Genomic DNA, 19,221 nt, shown 5'->3' on the forward strand with positions numbered 1-19,221 from the left:
CAGTCCAAACACTGCGGAAAATATTACTGCTAAAGTTATATCCTTACAAAAACTTACTTCAGAGAAAGTTAAGAAATATTATCAGGAAAAGTTTCTCTGTAGTTGTTCCACAAGTCTGTTACCTAGTCCCAAATGACTAAATGTCATGTGAGACATTTAATCATGTGCACACGTGAAATACAATCATTTAAAATGCAACTAACAAATGAAAAAAACAAACAAACAAAACCCCCTTCTGGATAACAAATAACTTGTTAACACCTTACATGTGGAAAAAGGTGCACCCAGATGTATCAGCAATGTTCCCAACCCCTCCCCTAACTATTTGACATATTACCTAATTTCAGCTTCAGATGAGGTTTAAATAGCCAGAGACGAGAAGGCTGTAACACAGCTAAAAAGTCATGAACTAAACATTGTGCTCTAAAATCTAACTTATGTATTTAAAAAAAAAGAAAGTATAATGTAAAAAATGTATAATGCACATTGTATACAGTCCAAACTATTCCGGACTATTTTTATAACATGTGACCAAAACTGGAAATTAGATTTTTTGCAATGAATTACAGTGTTAGCTGTGTGGAAAGTGAAATCATTAGCTTCTAAGCAGGACTTTAAATGTAATTATCTGCTCAAAAAATGTTATTTATATACTTGTAATACTCTATAAGTATTCCTTCATATTAATGTAGTCTTTTTTGTAGAGATTAAATATTTAGAAATACTTTTTAACAGTTATTTATTTTTTTGGCTCTATTTTTCTTTGGCTTTATGTCCAATCAGCATGCAGAACTACAACCTACGTCATATGAAACGGACTGATAACATATCCTTTGGCTGAAGAAAGAGCTAGCAAGGAAGCAAACTGTTAAATAATACTCACGAAGTTAAAGGGCGGAAATGTCTGTACATTCAGACACCCAGACAGCTGAGTAACTCGGCTAAAGTTACAGCTGAAGTAGATATTTTGCAGAGACTGCGAGTCTTACACAGGAATGAGCGATACTTATAGAGGAAGTCGCCCAATTGGCTAGCGTAATAGTAGCTAGCTCAGCTGCTAGCTGCCGTTAGCGAGGGGAGTTCTTTGTTTTGTTTTTCAGGTGGAGGTCCAACTAAACATGAAGAGAGACTATTAGTATTTAACTTTTACTTAGGAGTTTTATACGGATAAGCATGTAAAGAGTGCCCACAGCGGTAGTTAGCTGAACAGTAACTAAACAGTTTGTGGTGTAGAAAGTAAACAGCCAAGGGGGGCAACTTTAGCAGCAAATATCTTGTTTGTTGGCGTGGGTCAGGAAAGGACACGACGACATGGGTAACTGTCTCAAGTCTCCTACAGCAGACGACATTTCTTTGCTCCACGAATCCCAGTCAGACAGGGCTAGTTTCGGTGACGGGACAGACCCGGACCTGGAGCCACCTCCGCCCTACCAGGTGAGCAGCTGCTCAGTCTCAACTTCCAGGTGCTTTAATCCAAAAGGGCCGGGGGAGGGGAGCGGAACATGCCCGACACATGAGTAACATCATAGTTTGTGAGGTTAATGTCAGTTTAGAACATACACGCTAACATGCAGTAGGTGGTGATAACAAAGGATAACTCAGTTTCATATCTGTGGCCCTTTGAGAAGTAATCATACGTTTAGTATGTGTTAACAGAAGGCATTTATCAAAAGTTGTCAAACCAGACAGCTGCTGCATTATTCACCTTATCCCAGCACAGAGCCTAATCTAGTCTGACCACTTTCTTCAGGCACACAGTTAGCTTATAGGGGGAAGCACATGTTTTGGTTTCATATTGTTGTTTTCCTGTTTGTGCTACCAGGAGCAGGCTCACATGCCCATGTACCATCCTACACCCAGCCAGGCTCGTCTGGTCACCCAGCTGACAGAAGAAGAGCAGATCCGCATAGCTCAGCGCATTGGCCTGATCCAGCACCTCCCTAAGGGCGTTTATGATGGAGGGCAAGACGGCTCAGAGAAGAAGATCAGAGAGTGAGCATTTTACATTTCTGAAATATGATGAGCTTACAAAAAGCAGGGGTGCGGTTGCGTTTTTTTAACCTAAGAACTGAATAGACATTTTGGATCTCAGGCTGGTTGCTTCTCAGGAGTACATCGTAACAAAGTTGTTTAGGAGTTTGGCTGTTTCACAGTGTGTCACACTATTGTTATTATTAATGCAGGAGTGTGTCCTTATAATAGCAAATTATTCTGTCTGAAATGTATATATATTATAGGTTAGATATAGTAAAACATAAACAATAAACGTAAAAATCTGAGGGTATGAAGTAAACTCTGTTTAGGTCAGATGTGATGTTGCAGCTGTTTTCAAACAAAAGCAAAATCTGGCTCATTAGCTTGAAAACAAACTGCATTTGTACTTATTCTTTCAACTTTTGTGGCACAAATTACTCTGTCATCTGTTAAAACATCTGTTAGCCTTAAGTAACATGTTTCCTTTAACTCAGCTGGTTCCCTGTTGTGTCCAACATAGTAACAGTGACCAGAAATGAAGCAAAACCACAGTCCATTTTCAAAACTGAAAAACTTCCTCTTTTGGTCCCAGGTTTTTTAGAGCATCTCTGGTCTCTTTAGTTTATCCCCCATCTGTCTCTTTACTGCTGTTAAACCCAGTGACAGAGCTCCTAAGTAGCTGTTAGCAGACTGCTATTATACCTCGTGGGCTAGACAGCATTGGAATTTTAGAAATGAGCTATGTTTCAAAAATTAAAAAGCGAGTTAAGAAGCGTTAGTATTAATTGTTGTGTACATTAGTTTTTGCTTCATGTGATTGGGAATGTGTGTAAGGAAGCTGCACAGTTAGAAGTTTTGATGTTGTGTCAAGCGTTCAAAGTGCAGATGTTTTGAAACACTGCTGTGAAGTGTGTTTCAAAACACCCAGGGCACATGGCTACAGCTAGTTGAAGTTTCGGTGTGTTTAACCCCAGTTTTGACAGGTGGCTTACCTGCTGTTTCCAGGTTTGATTGACATTGTGTAGAACAAATCTGATGACACCACATACACCCAGAAAACCTATAACTTTTTATAGGATTGGAAAAACAAAGGAATCTACAGACAGTTGTGGGATCTTTTTGACAGTTGGGTTGGTGAAACCCACAGAGTACACACAACACAACTGCTGATGCCACTGTAGAGGTCAAAAGATAACTGTTGTTGCAAAAAGACATGATTCACTAGTATTTTGGCAGGAAGTTGTGTTGTATAGCCACACATTTATATCATGGCAAAAAAAAAAAACAACACTATGTATGCTCATAACAAAAGTGCCACGTGAATGGATTTTTTTGGAGAGGTAACATATAAAAACAGAAGTTGATTCAGCCTGAAAGCAACCAAAAAACCAAATTTTTGAATAAAAATCTTTTCATAGGGCAAATATAGATGTTGTTACTTGATCCTTTTCTCTTATTCATCTTCGTCAGCAAAATGAGCAACATTCACTCCAATGTAGACAAAACATCTTCGACAAAGATTATTGGCCTATACTTAACCTTCCCATCACAAGAGAAAAAAATTAGGCTATTCAAAAAAACATAAATGGCTCAGAAAACCTTTAAATTGAGCACACTTTGATTGAACAAAGTTAAACATTGGCCAAACAAATATTTTGTTTATTTTTTACAAGATGTATGAAACTGTTAAACAGGTACCTTGTTAGTTAAATCACCTTTTAAATGTAATTTTGTGCCATTTATAAAATTGCAACACACACTGTGCCAGCACTAGCAGCAGGAGTATCGGTTTCTTCCACGTTAGTGTCCACACCATGAGGTTACACGTCGCTTTTTACTGTTTAGCCATTCAAAACCAAAACCGATAGTTATTTATTAAGCAAATACGCTAAATTTTATATCCGTTTGAACCGACACACAGTACTTCTGGCAAGTCAGAAGTCTATCAAGCATAACATGAAGAATACAACTAACTATGAATAAATAAGTAAATGGGTAAACGTGGTTCGCCATTTTAGTCAAATAATAATAATAATAATAATAATAATAATAATAATAATAATAATGATGTGCTTTGCTGTTTTTTTTCCTGCATTTCTGTAAAATGATATATTTGAAAATTCTTGGATAATAACAGTTTTTATATCTTAACATTATAAATATTATTTTGGCTAAAGAGTTTGGTTATATTTATAGATTAACCATTATAGAAACATGAAAATAATTTTTGGTAGTTACCAATACTGTTAATTTTGGGCAGCTGTGACATAAACCTTACACCAGGTATTGTTCTAATAAATAAGCATTATGGGTTTTTTTTTTTCATAACTGCTGTTGTACATAAGCAAGCATAATGTGTTTAAGTGACTGGGCAAGGATAGAAACATTTTAAATGTCTAGTGTCTCCATGGTGTACTGGTTAACATGTTATTCTTACTCATGAAAGAGCCCCAGTTTGAAACCAGAGGAAGACACAAACAGAGGGTCAAAAGCTAGTGCACTGCCTGTGCTGTTCCCAAGCATGGGTAAATGGGAGGTTTACATCAGGAAGGGCATCTGTTGTAAAATCTGTGCCAAATCAAACATGTGGATCCATCCACTGTGGTGACCCATTGGGGACAATAAGAGAGCAGTTGTACGTAGCTTTAAAAGGACTGAAAATGAGACTGAAATGAATTTAAAAACCAAACTGAAACGAACAAATCCAATCTGGAAACGTACCGTGGATAAAATTAGTTGAAAACAAAGAGTCAAAGCGAAATAAAATAAAATCTAATTAGAAAATACAAAACTATAATAACCGACAATTGATTTCGGATACCTGTGGGAAGTCTTTTTTAGAACCTGTAATATAATGTTCGTGAGGGGCCGACACTGTTGCTGACAGTTATTCTTGTGTGTGGTTCATTGTGTGTTAAAAGCCATGTGATGTGTCCCGGCAGTGTACATGCAGTGCCAGCCAACCGAAACAAATAAAATGCTGGGACTTCTTTCCCTCCTGGGTCTCTGCTCTTTGTTGTGGTCAGGTTTTTTAGGGGGGGATAAACATTTTTGTCCCTGTAGTTTTCCCACTTCTTTGTGCATTCCCTCACATCCATCCCAATGGTTTCAGTAATCTCCCTCCAGGAGAGCATGCTTATGTTGATGCTTATGTTGGTGATTATTATTCCTTATACTAATGCTATGAATATTATTCTCTCACTGATACATTTAAAAACAGTGGTGAAAAAGTAGCTGGATACGCAGAGGATTATTTGACTGTATTGAACAGACATGTGTAGTTCAATTTCTAGGGTGCAGATCAGGTTAATGCCTTAGATTTACCACTGAATAAATCCCCAATTCAACGCAAAGTCTAAATCAACCTTTAGTTGTGTGGACATTTTTACGGGTTAATGATTAACTACTGACTATAAATTGGATCTGTAAAATCATAAGCTGTGTAATTGTTTTAGTTAGACTGATCAAACAAAGTAGATTAGAATGAGCGCTGGGTCTGTCTCGTCACAACTTCCAGTGACTTAGAGCTGAAAATCAGAGGGTATAAATGGAGAATATTTTGACATTTTATTATTAAACAGTCAATGATGAATTGATAACATGTAACTGCGCTACATTAAAGCATGAATAATTTCAGGTTTAGGAGAACACTTCATGTAGAAAGTCTGAGAAGATTTCTGCTGTCGTGTGTTTACGCGGACTGTTTTATCTGTTTTCAGATGCGTGATCTGTATGCTGGACTTTGTTTATGGGGACCCCATCCGGTTCTTGCCATGTATGCACATCTACCATATGGACTGTATAGATGATTGGCTTATGAGATCCTTCACCTGCCCCTCCTGCATGGAGCCTGTGGATGCTGCCCTGCTCTCCACCTACGAGACCAACTGAATTTTCCATCCCTTCTTCAACCGAATCGATATATCAAACACGACCCCCTCCAGCTCCCAAAACCCAGCAGCTGCCCTCTTATAGAGTGAGAGGAGCTGAAAGAAAAAAAATGAAAGTGTTGGCTTTTGTCTTGCACTTTAAAAGTTTCCCACTCACCTAACGTTGGCCTTTCATACCCCTGGTCTGATTCCAGATTGAGCTGGTCTTAAACATCTGTTACACAAGTCGGTAAAAGACAGGTGTCCCAGCGACCCTGCATGGTTGTGTTTCTGTGTTTCTGTCATGCCTAGGCACTCTCCAGCTTTGCCGCTAACAGCGAGCATGTGGCATTTGTGTCTAAAAGAGCTGTTTGGTGACTGCGTTTCCACTCGAGCGGGTCTCAGTGGCGTTCTCCCCATCGGCCAGCACCTTTATTCATCACTGATCACGACTTAAATGAATAATTTGGTAAACAAATTATTGATGAAAATGCTCGGATGATTTGCCAGATATGTGTTGGCAACAGTAAAGAAGACCTTTCAAACATATTGATCTGTTAAACACATTAAAGTAGCCCTGCCCTTTGGATATGTGGGAATACACTGCTGACATTTACACTGTTGGTGTAGAGAAGAAGCCAAACACGATTACAAAAAGAAAACACTTTACAGAAGTCACCCAAAGTGTAAAAGTATACAGTGGTGTACTTTACTTATATCAAAACTACTTCATATGTGTCTTTAGCCGTTCCTCTAAAAATATATTTTGAATTCAAGGGAAAACAAAGTAGAGTTTTGTAATGTTTGACCAGACGATGTGTTGTAGCTGACGGCCAGTGTAAAGGGCTCATTTGTGCATGGGCAGGTGGATCAGTCAGTGGAAATTAGAAGCGCTTGCACACACTCTTCATCTGATCCAGAGATTTGCACTTTACTCCTAGGTCATTATGTAAAACAGTATATTAATATATGTACATTATAACCTTGCACTATCAATACTTCATTCCTTTTATCTCCTGAGATGCAAAAGTTATATAGCTGATAAGGATGTTTTTAAAGCCGTCAGTAGTCACTTATCACATTGAAGTAATCCTAAACACGCATTTCATGAAATCTGTGATTCATGGTTTTGTGCAATTTCTTTGATCTTTTTTTCTTTGTGTGTGTGTAATTGAAGGGACAGAGGCTTGCTCAGCTTTAAAGGAATGGTTTGACATTAAAGCTTCTTCAAATTCTTGTTGAGAAGAATTTTTAATTTCTCATAGCTCTATTAATGATTTCTGATTGGACTAATTTCCAGCTCCAAATGATTATTTGGGGGTTTTCTTTATAGAGTAACTTTGCAGGATTCTGATTGGCTGGCCCTTTAGAACAAAAGGTATTTACAGCACGTGTTTGTGGCTTGTGTGGTCGCAGCTGCAGCCGTGCACGTGACTGTATTAAAAAATCTGCTCTCGCCGACTTCATACAGATCCAAGAGTAGAAAAAATGCTTGAAACCAAGCCTCTAGAGCAGACTGAGTCTGACTCGGGTGTAACACCCACATATTCTTCATTAAATGAAGCTTTTCTCCATAGTTAATATGAGCACCACCGATTTAAAAAGTGTGTTTGTGACAGAAAGTAAGAGATCAACAACATTTTAAATACAGAGGGAGAACGTTCTAACCTGGATCTCACCGAAGTCCAAACCCACACCAGCATGTTCACCATCATCATTTGTTTCCATCTGAAGATGAACAAACAAGATTGAAGTTGTTTCATGATTTAATTTTATTGTGGTTTTTGTGCTCTGTAGACAGAGCCGGGTGAGCTGTTCCCACGCTTTATGCTAAGCTAATTGCATTCCCTAATCCAGCTTCATCCCTAACAGAGATAACCTTTGTCTCTAAGCAAATAATGTTGAACTGTTCCTTTAATAAAGAAGCATTGTGTGGCATAGCTGGTTAATTCTGAATCTACATGAATACAGTTTTAAATTCTACACAAATATTGATCACATTTCTTTTTTGTTTTGTTGCGCATTATTGTCTTTATTTCTGTAGTAGACGTTACATTTATTGCTTTACTTTTTACTTGTGCTGTTTTGGTGGTGGTGGTGTCGGTGTCTCTTTCACATTTTCTGTTATGTGTGTAAAACCCATCTTGTATTGAAGTATCCAGCTGTTTGGTACTGTCTGGTCGTGCAAACCTGTCCTGGCTGAATTTTCAGAGTGTGAGAGTTTTTTTTCTCTCATGGTGTGACAGTTAAACCTGAGATCATCTTTTTCACTGAGCTTTCCTTTGCTGTGTTTTCATGAATATTTCTTTATAATCTTCTTTTGTTTTGTTTTTTTGGATGGCTAAGGACCCTTTGTGTAAATAAAATAATAATAATAATTAAAAAATTGAAAATGATATGCGGTTTTGGTTTATTACCACAGAAGCATCCATTGACTTACCCCGAAACTGCTCACATCAGCCAGTGAAGTGGCTAAATAATGGGGCAGATTTGTAGCCCTGTGATTACCAAAGTAAGAGATTACAGAAAACACAAAAGCAAAAACACTCCTTTTGAGCTTTTTCATTAATGCAATCCTCAAATCTGGCAGTGGAGTGGAGAACGTGACTACATAATGAGCGCTGTGTGATTTGACTGATGTAGCAACTCAGGCAAAGCCACTTTGTTTCCTCCGCTTGCATCAGCTGCCGAGGAAAACATGAGCACGGTTGGTGCCCGTTTCAAGCGTTTCTATATGTGACGCTCAAATATCTGAGATTGGAATTACAATTGCAAAAACCACAAATTTAAATCCTTGTTTTAAGTACGATAAAATGTGGCATATAAAGGCTGCGCGTCCATTTCTTAAGCACCTTTTGAGACGAATACATTGCAACATGCGCTTTGTTTCCTCAGATATAAGAACCGACACAGTTAATCAGCTTTGCAGTGCTGCAAGATCTGCGTGCCTTTACTGTTTTTAGATTAAAACTCAAACAACTTTGACAAACACGAGGACAGACGTGGAAAGGTCCCCTATTCGTTTGCGACCATAATGAGATTTTTGTGTGGCAACATATTAAAATTGTACTAATGCCTCAAGAGTTTAGGCTGAAGGATTAGTTGAACTGCTCGTATATGCATCGCTTACTGAGAGAATGCTTGATTTACTCCTCCCTCATAAATAAAAAACAAAGTCTTTTTGTCTCAGTAGGCAGTCGTGGAGCTGGCAGGAATGCAGTGTTGCTCAAAAATTTGAAAGAAGCAACGCAATACAACAGAGAACTTAAACCTCAGATGAAAGGCAAAATACTTTGTCACTCTGTGAGTAGCAAATGAACATGGTGTAACAGATCAACACAAAATAAGAATTGCATTGATAGTTACGCATTTATTTTTGCATCCATGACCCATTTATATGAAAAATCATGTGAACAGATCCTTTTTTTCTTTACCAGTACTGACAGTTCAAGCTTAGACATTTTAGTTGAGATTTATTATCATGGCTCAGAAGGCATCCAGCAGCCTACGCTGCCTGCAAAGGAGGACATGCAATCACTTTCTCAAAAACAGCTCGACACAATGATCAGTTTGTGCCATTGTTCTAATAATGAGTGGCAGCTGGTCACAGAGAAATATGCAGAGTCACGAATCATTAGGGTTTGTACATCCCATGAAAGGTGACGGGAATAGTGCACTCCACCTCTGCCCTGGCAACCTCAGAAAGATCCTTGGCGTTGAGGATGAGGAGGTACGCTGGTCTCTGGGCACCGGGAGCTGCAACAATGGTAAGCAGCACACCTGTGGGGACAGCAAACACCAGCCTTGCTTAAAAATTACTTCTTACAATACAAGTAATTGTTAAAACACACTGCATGGAACATTATACTTTAACTGCTGTAGACTTACCGTCATCCTCATCGACAGCATCAGGAGTCTGTACAAACAACGGCTCTGAGGGGTAGGAGTCGGGCTCCTGCCATACCCAGGTCTCCTTGGTCTTCACGTTCAACTTGCAGATCTACACAGAAATCAAAAGAAAAAAAATCAACCAAAAAAAATTTTTTTTCTACACTCACAGTCTGAAATCTGCTGCTCTAGTCTCTTACCCTGTCTGGTATGAAGTGGTTGAGACCCAGGGCATAGGCGTATGTGTAATTCTTGCCGCCATACCTCTTGTAGTTAATCTGAGGAAACTCAAAAGCTACAAAACCAAAGAATAACAAAAGATCACTCAGTAGCCATTCATCCCTTTTTGTCCACTTACCCTATTTAGGGTTGCGATTGAGGGTGGAGCTGTCATAGAGCAAGAGGAAGGCTACACCCTGAACAGATATGCTAACCTTCACACCTACAGTCAGCCACCCTGTGTATGCTTTTTGGATGTTTGTACTCATAGTCCACGCAGAAAGGCCCCACACTAGAATCAAACCCAGCACCTTCTTGCTGTGAGGCAACAGTGCAAACCAATGCACAACTCAATCATTCAGTAAAGTCTAAAAATATCTTCTTGAAAAATAACTGCATTGTCACCTTGGTGAGGACTGGAGAACAGCACCTCAGGCTCAAGCCAAGTCGACCCATCAGCGTACATGGTGGCTGTAGCTGTGGTGTACGGCAGGCTCACCAGATTCTTCCCCTGCTCCTCCTACATCAAATCCAGATCATGGTCAGAACAACCAAACCTTGCATTTGTTTGTAGAAGATTTTATCAGTCTGATGAAAGAGAAAGGTGCTCACCTTGTGGACATCCAGGGGAATGACGTATCTGCGCACCTCCGGCTGGGGGGCGAGCATGGCTGCCTTCTTCACCTCGTCCCAGTTAGCCCTCAGGTTGGCCAACCAGAGGTAGTTGTAAACAAACTCAAAGCTGCAACACAAAAATGTTCATCAGCATTAATCTTGCTGGATCAAACAAATGCGGTCGGTCGAATGCTTCAGTTACCCTTTCCAAGCACAAAGGTCAACAACAATGAACCCCTGGTCCTCGAAGGCATTAATATGATGAAACATGCCAATAGGTGCTCCTTTAAATTTGAGATCGATGTACTCTCCTGGGTCTTTCTTGGCAATGTGGAACAGGGTCTACAAGAGAACATCAGAGCTTCAGATGAGATTATAGAAGAAGAGCAGCCAAAAACACCAGTGTGGGTTTTTTGTGGATTTAAAGATATTCGTTTGGCTCCTTACTCCTTGGCTCTCATTGGATTCGAAGCAGTCCATGTAGTTGCAGCCACGGATACTCCAGGCACTCAGGAACTTCAGCAGGTTGATTTTCACAGGAGTCTCCACAAAGACAAAGTAGTTGTCTGTCTTGCCGAAACTGAAGTAGATAAAAACACAAAACAATAAAAACCCATCAACTAAATTCAGTTCAATTCAGTTCAGTTTTACTTACATAGCTCCAAATGACAACAACAGTTGCCGTAAGGTATTTTATATTGTAAGGTAGAGACCCTTCAATAATACAGAGAAAACAATCAGTAGACCCCCTGTGAGCAATCACTTGGGCGACAGTGGGAAGGAAAAACATTTTTTAAGAGGAAGAAATCTCCGACAGAGCCAGGCTCAGGGAAGTGCACCCATCTCAGAGTGTGAGGCAGGACAAAAATAACACTGAATCACGCACACAGACTCACAGACATGTGGACACACCTGTGCACGTAGGAAGGCTTGAATCTCTGATAGCTGGGGAACTGCACCACCACCTTGGACTTGTCGATCGGATCAGATTTATCTACAAAAGAAAAAGTTGTGGTGTTTTAAAGGGATCACTCACTGTTTCGAAGTCTCTGCTTGGTCCAACACTTCATAAAATCTATATGATGTTTACACTGACAGAAAATACAACCTTTTTCATAATTTATATTTTTGCACTTTAACCTTACTTTCTATGTCTGGGGTACTCACACTGTTGTATTTTAATCCGTGGGTATATATATATATATATATATATATATATTTTTTTTTTTTTTTAATAAAAGGTAGAAATAGCCATTGTAGAGTAGATTAAGCATCATAAGTACATTTACTTATTCATGTTATTTGGAAAATAACCATCTTTTTAAATTCCATCTTATTTTTTGTACAAAATGAACTGAATTTAATGAAAAACCAAGTGTTTGTGTTATTGTTGCATGCGGGGTTTATCTAAACCTTTCTGCGTGGGTGGGATCCTGACAATATTGTAGGCCAGTGATGCTCCTTTCCCCATGCAGTTTCCAATGTTATACACAGTACCGTCCCTCTCAATATGAGGGTGGGCAGTCACTCCATTAATATTGACATAGCTGCACATATCGACCTGCACAGAAAATAAAGGCGAAAGCTGTAAAGGTGAAAAGATTGCTCGCTCTCGTCTCAGATTCAATGTACTTTATTGATGTACCTTCTTCAGAGTCTCCAGCGTATCTGTGTTGACTTTAGTGATGTAGTTGGTTTCTGTTACAGCATAATAATCCTCACCAATAGGGTAGACATTCACCAAGCAGTTGTCTGTGACCTCAACACCTTGGAAGTAAGTGAAAAACCTGCAGCCGAAGAAAAAACAGGAAAAGACTGCAGTCTATACAGGATTGTAACAAAAAAAAAGGGAACTTGGAGGTAAAATACTGCAAATATTTGCAAAGACATTGAGACATTTCTAATTTGCTCTCAAATGTGTGCATGTGGAACCAACCTGGAGAAGATATTCTTGCAGGGATCAGGATATGCGAATGTACCAAACTCAGTAATGACCACACGCTTCTCTGTAATGGCTCGCACATAAGCATCTGTCCTGATAAACCTAAATGGAGGAAAGAGAGAAAATGCAAAATCCACTTTATGGGTCATTGACTACCCCTCAGACTTCCCATACATGCAGCAAGTGGACGGGAATGTGCTAAACGAAACAATCATGTGTTTGCAGGAGTGTTTCATGCAAATGTGTTTGGTATCTATGAGTCAAAATCTCATGTCAGGACTCAACATGAGCAAACTGGCTTGACTGTGTTAGGTAATCCATGACACCATCCAGTCTTATGGCAACATATGATGTTTCACACGAAATCACACAGCACCGGCTACTCAGCTGCAGTTCAAATGCAATATGTGACACTGATAAATGACCGCCTTACTTCCGGAAGTAGGTGACCTGGCCATTCTTGAAGTCAAATTTGTGCATGAGGGCCTGGCCATCGAAGAGGTGATAGAAGGGTTCATCTCCGACCTCAAAAAGCCCGGGTCCCAGACGGAGAAGGCTTCCCTTCAGAAACGAAGGAATCCGGCCTGCAGAATGAACGTGGATCACAGAAAGTTTTCAGTGTGCTGAGTTATAAACTAGAAAGTATAAATTTCCAGAAAAGTGCAGTCGATATGCAAATGTCAAAAGAGTTATTTTCGTGTCTAGTCTATTTCTGTCTGAAAGATGTAAACAAACCTGTGACTGTTGTGGGAAGAGTCTCAGACAGCTCTTCACATGTCTCAAAAAGCTTCCTGTAGCCACCAGCTGGGTGTTCAAATCTGTTAGCAAAAAAAAAAGAAAAACAAAAGAGCAAAGACATCAAGAAACACTGCCAAAGAAATTATTGCTGATGGGTTTTCAGCAGGTTAAAATTATATATCTTTCAGCTTTAAGTAATTTTAGGATTTCTGATGACTCGTTTTTGGTCAGAAACCCAACCTGCTCCTGACTACCTAATCCTGTGAAAAACACCACAGGATTAGGTTAAAGATTTCTCTACCAAAAGTCGAAATAATTAATTGCATTAATTTCCAAAAAGTACTGAAACAAACATCACAGTTTTCACCTAACAAATCTCTTTAGTTCATTTACTAAAAAAAAAATACTACCCTGGTTGTCATTCAATGTAATAAGAAATATGAGATACAATTGAATTCATTAGAAACTGACCGGCTGACCATGGTTCCTTTTTGCTGTTGAATATAAAACAAAAAGCAAACTGTAAGAAAAGCCTGTGGTCACTGGTTTAGTAACTGGAAGCCTCTGATCTCCCACTGGATTTGAGGTATTTATTCATCTGGGCCTCCTCGGAGTCAATCTACGCAATCAGCGCTGTAAAGCTTTGTCCCAGCCAATCATGTCACATGGGGAACAAGTATCCCATTGTGCCAATATCCTCTTTTGGGTGACCCAATGGCTACACCTCTCAACCTGGATTTATTGCAGAGAATATGCACTGCAAAAAGTGATGCTTGGCAAGAGAGTTGCGCTTGTGTGTTGGATTTCTTTTTCTTTCTATTTTTAACTGTTCTGATTTATGTGTTAAGATAAAATTATGCTGAGTCACAGACAGTTTATTTTAGCACTCATGCAACATGTAGGTCAACTACCCATTATGAAGAAATATCAAGAGTAGGAACTTTGATCCACATAACACTGGTTTTGCACATTGTGTGAAATAAAGACAAACACCTTTCTCATCTAAACTGCAGCTTTTATCCCAAGTGCAGTCCGTATTAGTGCCAAAACGTTTATTTACTACACTTTCACTATTTTAATTATGTATGTATGTATGTATGTATGTATGTATGTATGTATGTATGTATATATATATATATATATATATATATATATATATATATATATATATTGCCTGGGGTCTATCACACCAGGCAAGACCCCAGGTGCAGGCTGTGTAAAGATGCCCCAGAGACAATCCAGCACATAACAGCAGGGTGCAAGATGCTAGCAGGCAAGGCATACATGGAACGCCATAACCAAGTGGCCGGCATAGTGTACAGGAACATCTGTGCCGAGTATAACCTAGAAGTCCCGAGGTCAAAATGGGAGATGCCCCCAAGGGTGGTGGAGAATGACCGAGCTAAGATCCTGTGGGACTTCCAGATACAGACGGACAAAATGGTGGTGGCTAACCAACCGGACATAGTGGTGGTAGACAAACAGAAGAAGACGGCCGTAGTGATCGATGTAGCGGTTCCGAATGACAGCAATATCAGGAAGAAGGAACACGAGAAGCTGGAGAAATACCAAGGGCTCAGAGAAGAGCTCGAGAGGATGTGGAGGGTGAAGGTAACGGTGGTCCCCGTGGTAATCGGAGCACTAGGTGCGGTGACTCCCAAGCTAGGCGAGTGGCTCCAGCAGATCCCGGGAATAACATCGGAGATCTCTGTCCAGAAGAGCGCAGTCCTGGGAACAGCTAAGATACTGCGCAGGACCCTCAAGCTCCCAGGCCTCTGGTAGAGGACCCGAGCTTGAAGGATAAACCGCCCGCAGGGGCGTGCTGGGTGTTTTATATATATATATATATATATATATATATATATTTGTAATTTCAAGTATACATAGGGTAAGTAGAAGCTAGGTACTGCTAATCAAATGAACTCTAAATGATCATCAGTAATCTGTGAGCATCTCTGTTAAAGGTTTTGGCAGTTTGCAAGTGTGGAGCATTGAGATGTGTTAACACAATGCCACAATTTTCCCAGGAGTGGACCCCAAGGTCAGACTGTGTGCCTCAGTTAGCATGTTAAATGTTAAAGTTCATGGCAGTATAAGACCGTTTGGAAGCAGTAAAAAGAACATGGTAGCACAGTTTAGTTCAGTGTCCTCTGAACAAACCATAAAACTCCTGGAATGCTGTCCCGTATATCATCTCAAACACCTCATACTAACCGTGTAGCACAGCGGTGGAGGGGTGCTGATTTTGGCTGTTTTGCAGTCACAGGACTTGGGCAGCTTTCATCACTGAGTTGACCATGAACTTCTCTGTATATCAAAGTGTTCTACAGTCAAATGTGAGGCCATCTGTTCAAAAGCTAAACCTTGTCCAAAACTGGGTCATGCAACAGTATAATAATCTGAAGCCCAGCAGCAAATCTACAACAGAATGGCTGAAAAAAAGATGTTGTAGTGGTCCAGTCAAAGTCCAGACCTTGACCTGAGTGAAATTTTTGTGGCAGGACCTTTAGAGAGCTGCCCACAAACCTCAATGAACTGAAGCAACGTTGTAAAGAAGAGTGGCGTAAAATTCCTCCACAACAGTGTGAAAAACTGATAATGTCGCACAGAGAACAATTACTTGCTGCTAAAGGTGATTCTACAAGCTACTGAACTATATGGTGTAGTTACGTAGTCTCATCCCAGGACTGCAGTCAGTAGTCAGTATGTGGGGAAAACAAACAGGTAATTTTGACCCAGAAATGAAATAAATGAGATAAACTCACTGCTATCTGCACTTTAACACTATTTTTTTCCTTTTTGGACATTAGTACTAAATAAAAATAAGAAATGTTTTCAGTTAAACCTCACTGCCATCATTAGGTGGGATTGTACAATGACTGTTATACAAAATGCTACTTGGATGAAATGTGGCCAGTTGTTCTTTGCTCTGAGCACAAAATGCCTTAACTTGCTTGTCTCAGCGCCGCGATAATCCAGGTGAAAAGGATTATCCTGAAGACAAACGCTGTATTGTTCCTCCTGGGGGAAAAAACATCGTTAGGAGAGAGTTGTGTCACTGCTGTGTGACGTAGCGGCCTCAGCCAACACATGAACTGAATGAATGGGAAACGCAAAACATTGTTGTGATAATCTCTCGGGAAAGAAACAAAGCATCTCTGAGTTCTACGGTGATAATCGCAGCTTTAAGGGGTCGGCACAAGTAACACATCAAATATAATCAGCACCCAAAACAGTGAGTATAAGAAACAAACAGCTGATTAGACCACAAACAAGTCAAGTAAATGCAAAGAAACAAAGAACAAAGAACACCTTTTAACCTCCGTCAGTCTGCAGACTGCTTTACGATGTTTGCACAGAGCATCAAAATGGACTAATATCGAGCACACTACAGCAAAGATTAGAGATTTTTTGAGGATTGATGCCTTAGAGCATGCAGTCACAGTGAAGCAGCTTAATCTCTGCGATCACAAGCAGCAAAGGGTCTTTGATGATATCGCCAATACAAATGAGACAGTACTCGTCTTTGAACTGAAAAACAGGTGGTAGACTGTTCATTATAATTTCAGCCTAATGAGACTCTGGGCTTGAAAAGAGATCTTTTAGTGTATGATGTTGCTGCACCTTATTTTATCCAGGCAACAGAGTGGATCGATGCTGAGAAGCTGGTCGGTTTTAAAAAGAGTTTTTAAAACAGAGCCTTTTTAGGATGTGATTGCATTTCATTGTGAAAATATAAAAAAGATACACTGGATGAGCTTTGGAAAGAGTCGATGCAGCTGATAACTATGATTTGTTACTGCAAATGTGTTCATGCTGATACAGCTGCAGTGTCTGGAATAATTTAACTTACCAAATCCAAAGTGCGCTCATTCAGCTGTTAACACCGGAAGTCTTTAAACGAGATCTCACAGCTAAAAAAAACTGTTAGAAACGCAATATGGCCTCAGGGAGGATCTGCGACAGTAATTTGGCTTCATATTTTTTCTTTTTTGTATTTTAAATTTAATGATTTTGTAAGAAAAGAAAGAGTAAGATAATGTTTCAAAATCAAAACCAGATCAGTGAGATTTTAGAATAAGTCACGAGACTGCAAGTATGACTTAGATCTGGAGTTTTTCATTTTTGAGGAAGTTGTAAGCTTTGGAACAAAATAGTTTCAGCTTCATTGAAAAAACAATGTTACTTTTCCCTCCTCTGGCTCTCAGCTACATCCCCCCGGTGGCGTTTGTTCAGATGTCAAGTCTGCAGGTTATTATCACCAATCAGATCCATCTCCAGACAACTTCACCAACTTCTTCCACTTGCTGAGGCCATTTAAACCACGCAGTCTACTGAAAGTCAGTAAACATAGTCTAAAATATCTGCTTTAGATTAAACTCATGAGTGAAACAAGTCGTCACACCACTCCCACTTTTATATTTTCTTCCATCTAGATAGTAATGACTGCAAGGTGGGGATCACCATCTTTAATTTCTCGAGTTCATGTAACAAAAGCCAGGAGCTGCGACTGACAGAGATGAAACATGTCCACAATCTCATGGATTACTGACTACCTGACAGGTAGGCTGCAGTATGTGAGACTGTCTGTTTTATTGATGGGCAGTACATGCCACCTACAGAAATACTCTGACTGATTGTGGAGTGGATGGATCTATTAGTGATGAGCAGGAAAAAGAGTACAGAGCACAAGTTGATGATTTTGTTGAGAGTTCTGGGAGGAATCATCTGCTTCAAATCCGGGGTGGCGATGGTGTTTGACTTCAGAACAAAGAGACATGTCCCACAACAAACACGGGTCAAGATGTTGATGTGGTGGATGAGTACCTGACGACAAGAGGATGAATTTGAAGACTGACACAGAGGCTGTGAAAAAAAAGTGGATGAGCAGCCTCTTTTTCCCATGAAACTGAAATCCTTCAATGTGTGCTCAAGGTTTTCTATCACTCAGTTGTAGTGAGCACATTGTACTTTGCTGTGTTCTGCAGGGGGAAGCAGCATCTGAGCTGGAGACACCAGCAGACTGGATAACCTGAAGAGGAAGACAGGCTCTGTGATTTCTTGCAAACTGGACCCTTTTGAAACTTTGGCCGGTGTTGTGCCAAAAAGTGATTGTCTGCCAAAAACTGATTTCCAGTGTTTCTGTGTATTTTTTATGTGTAATATCTTTACGTTTGTTCGTAAATAGACTTCGGTGAACAGGGGATACAAAGGGGTTACATAAAGAATTAAAAAATTATCTGTTTTTTAAGTATCTTTACAACTTGTACTTACATTATAACCAATCCGGTCCTTTATCCCCACTTAAAATATTTTTACAGAACTATTGTAATATTTGCTGCCATTTCTGTTGTCCTGTTGGGCAACTTACTCTTACAAAATACATTTTTAATGTTAATGAGATTTTTTTTTACTGCATAAATAAAGGTTATATAAAAGTCGCTGCCAAAAACTGATTGCAGCTTGTATCTTGCTACACGAATGTTGTTTGTGGCTCAAGATGACTTTATGTCATCCATAAGGGATGCATTTGACATATGTTTAACATATTATAGCCCAACAAGTTACTTATACCACTTTAAATATGAGCAATCGCTTTTTGGCAAATACCGGAAATCAGTTTTTGGCAGACAATCACTTTTTGGCACAACACCGGCAACAGCTTACTATACAGTAGGACTGGGTATTGTCACTGATTTCTAGAATCGATTCAATTCCGATTCACAAGGTCCCGAATCGATTCGATCCACGATTCGATTTAATTCGATTTAATTCGATTCGATTCGATTTAAATCTGGGATATTTTGACAGTCAGAAATATTATAATTCAGATCAGTACATTTACATATTTTTGTATCAATAAAAAGGAAGCTGACACACGCAAGACTTTATCAAAGGTGTGAGCGTCACAGCAGAGGCCTTTGTGTCAAAGTAGCTGAGGATAAAACACAGAAAAACATGAAGGTGATTTTCCTG

At 39.6% G+C, this 19,221-nt stretch overlaps 2 protein-coding genes across 2 annotated transcripts; one reads left to right on the forward strand and one right to left on the reverse strand.

The window, feature by feature from the left end:
- Positions 1-817: 817 nt before the first annotated feature.
- LOC113011155 (RING finger protein 11-like) lies at positions 818-7,781 on the forward strand. The gene is made up of 3 exons (XM_026150560.1): positions 818-1,434; positions 1,823-1,992; positions 5,694-7,781. The coding sequence occupies exons 1-3, from the start codon at positions 1,312-1,314 to the stop codon at positions 5,863-5,865; spliced, it is 465 nt and encodes a 154-aa protein (XP_026006345.1). The 5' UTR covers positions 818-1,311; the 3' UTR covers positions 5,866-7,781.
- Positions 7,782-9,193: 1,412 nt separating this feature from the next.
- On the reverse strand, positions 9,194-14,267 carry rpe65a (retinoid isomerohydrolase RPE65 a). The gene is made up of 14 exons (XM_026150767.1): positions 13,717-14,267; positions 13,243-13,325; positions 12,941-13,091; positions 12,502-12,609; positions 12,211-12,352; positions 11,979-12,126; positions 11,478-11,559; positions 11,013-11,145; positions 10,768-10,907; positions 10,563-10,692; positions 10,356-10,470; positions 9,932-10,026; positions 9,732-9,843; positions 9,194-9,623 (listed from the first exon to the last, which is right to left on the reverse strand). Exons 1-14 carry the CDS (start codon positions 13,725-13,727, stop codon positions 9,478-9,480), a joined length of 1,596 nt encoding a protein of 531 aa, XP_026006552.1. The 5' UTR covers positions 13,728-14,267; the 3' UTR covers positions 9,194-9,477.
- Between the last annotated feature and the right edge of the window lie 4,954 nt (positions 14,268-19,221).

The sequence above is a fragment of the Astatotilapia calliptera genome, chromosome 18 (genome assembly GCF_900246225.1).
Source record: "Astatotilapia calliptera chromosome 18, fAstCal1.2, whole genome shotgun sequence".
In the NCBI taxonomy this organism is placed as follows: Eukaryota; Metazoa; Chordata; class Actinopteri; order Cichliformes; family Cichlidae; genus Astatotilapia; species Astatotilapia calliptera.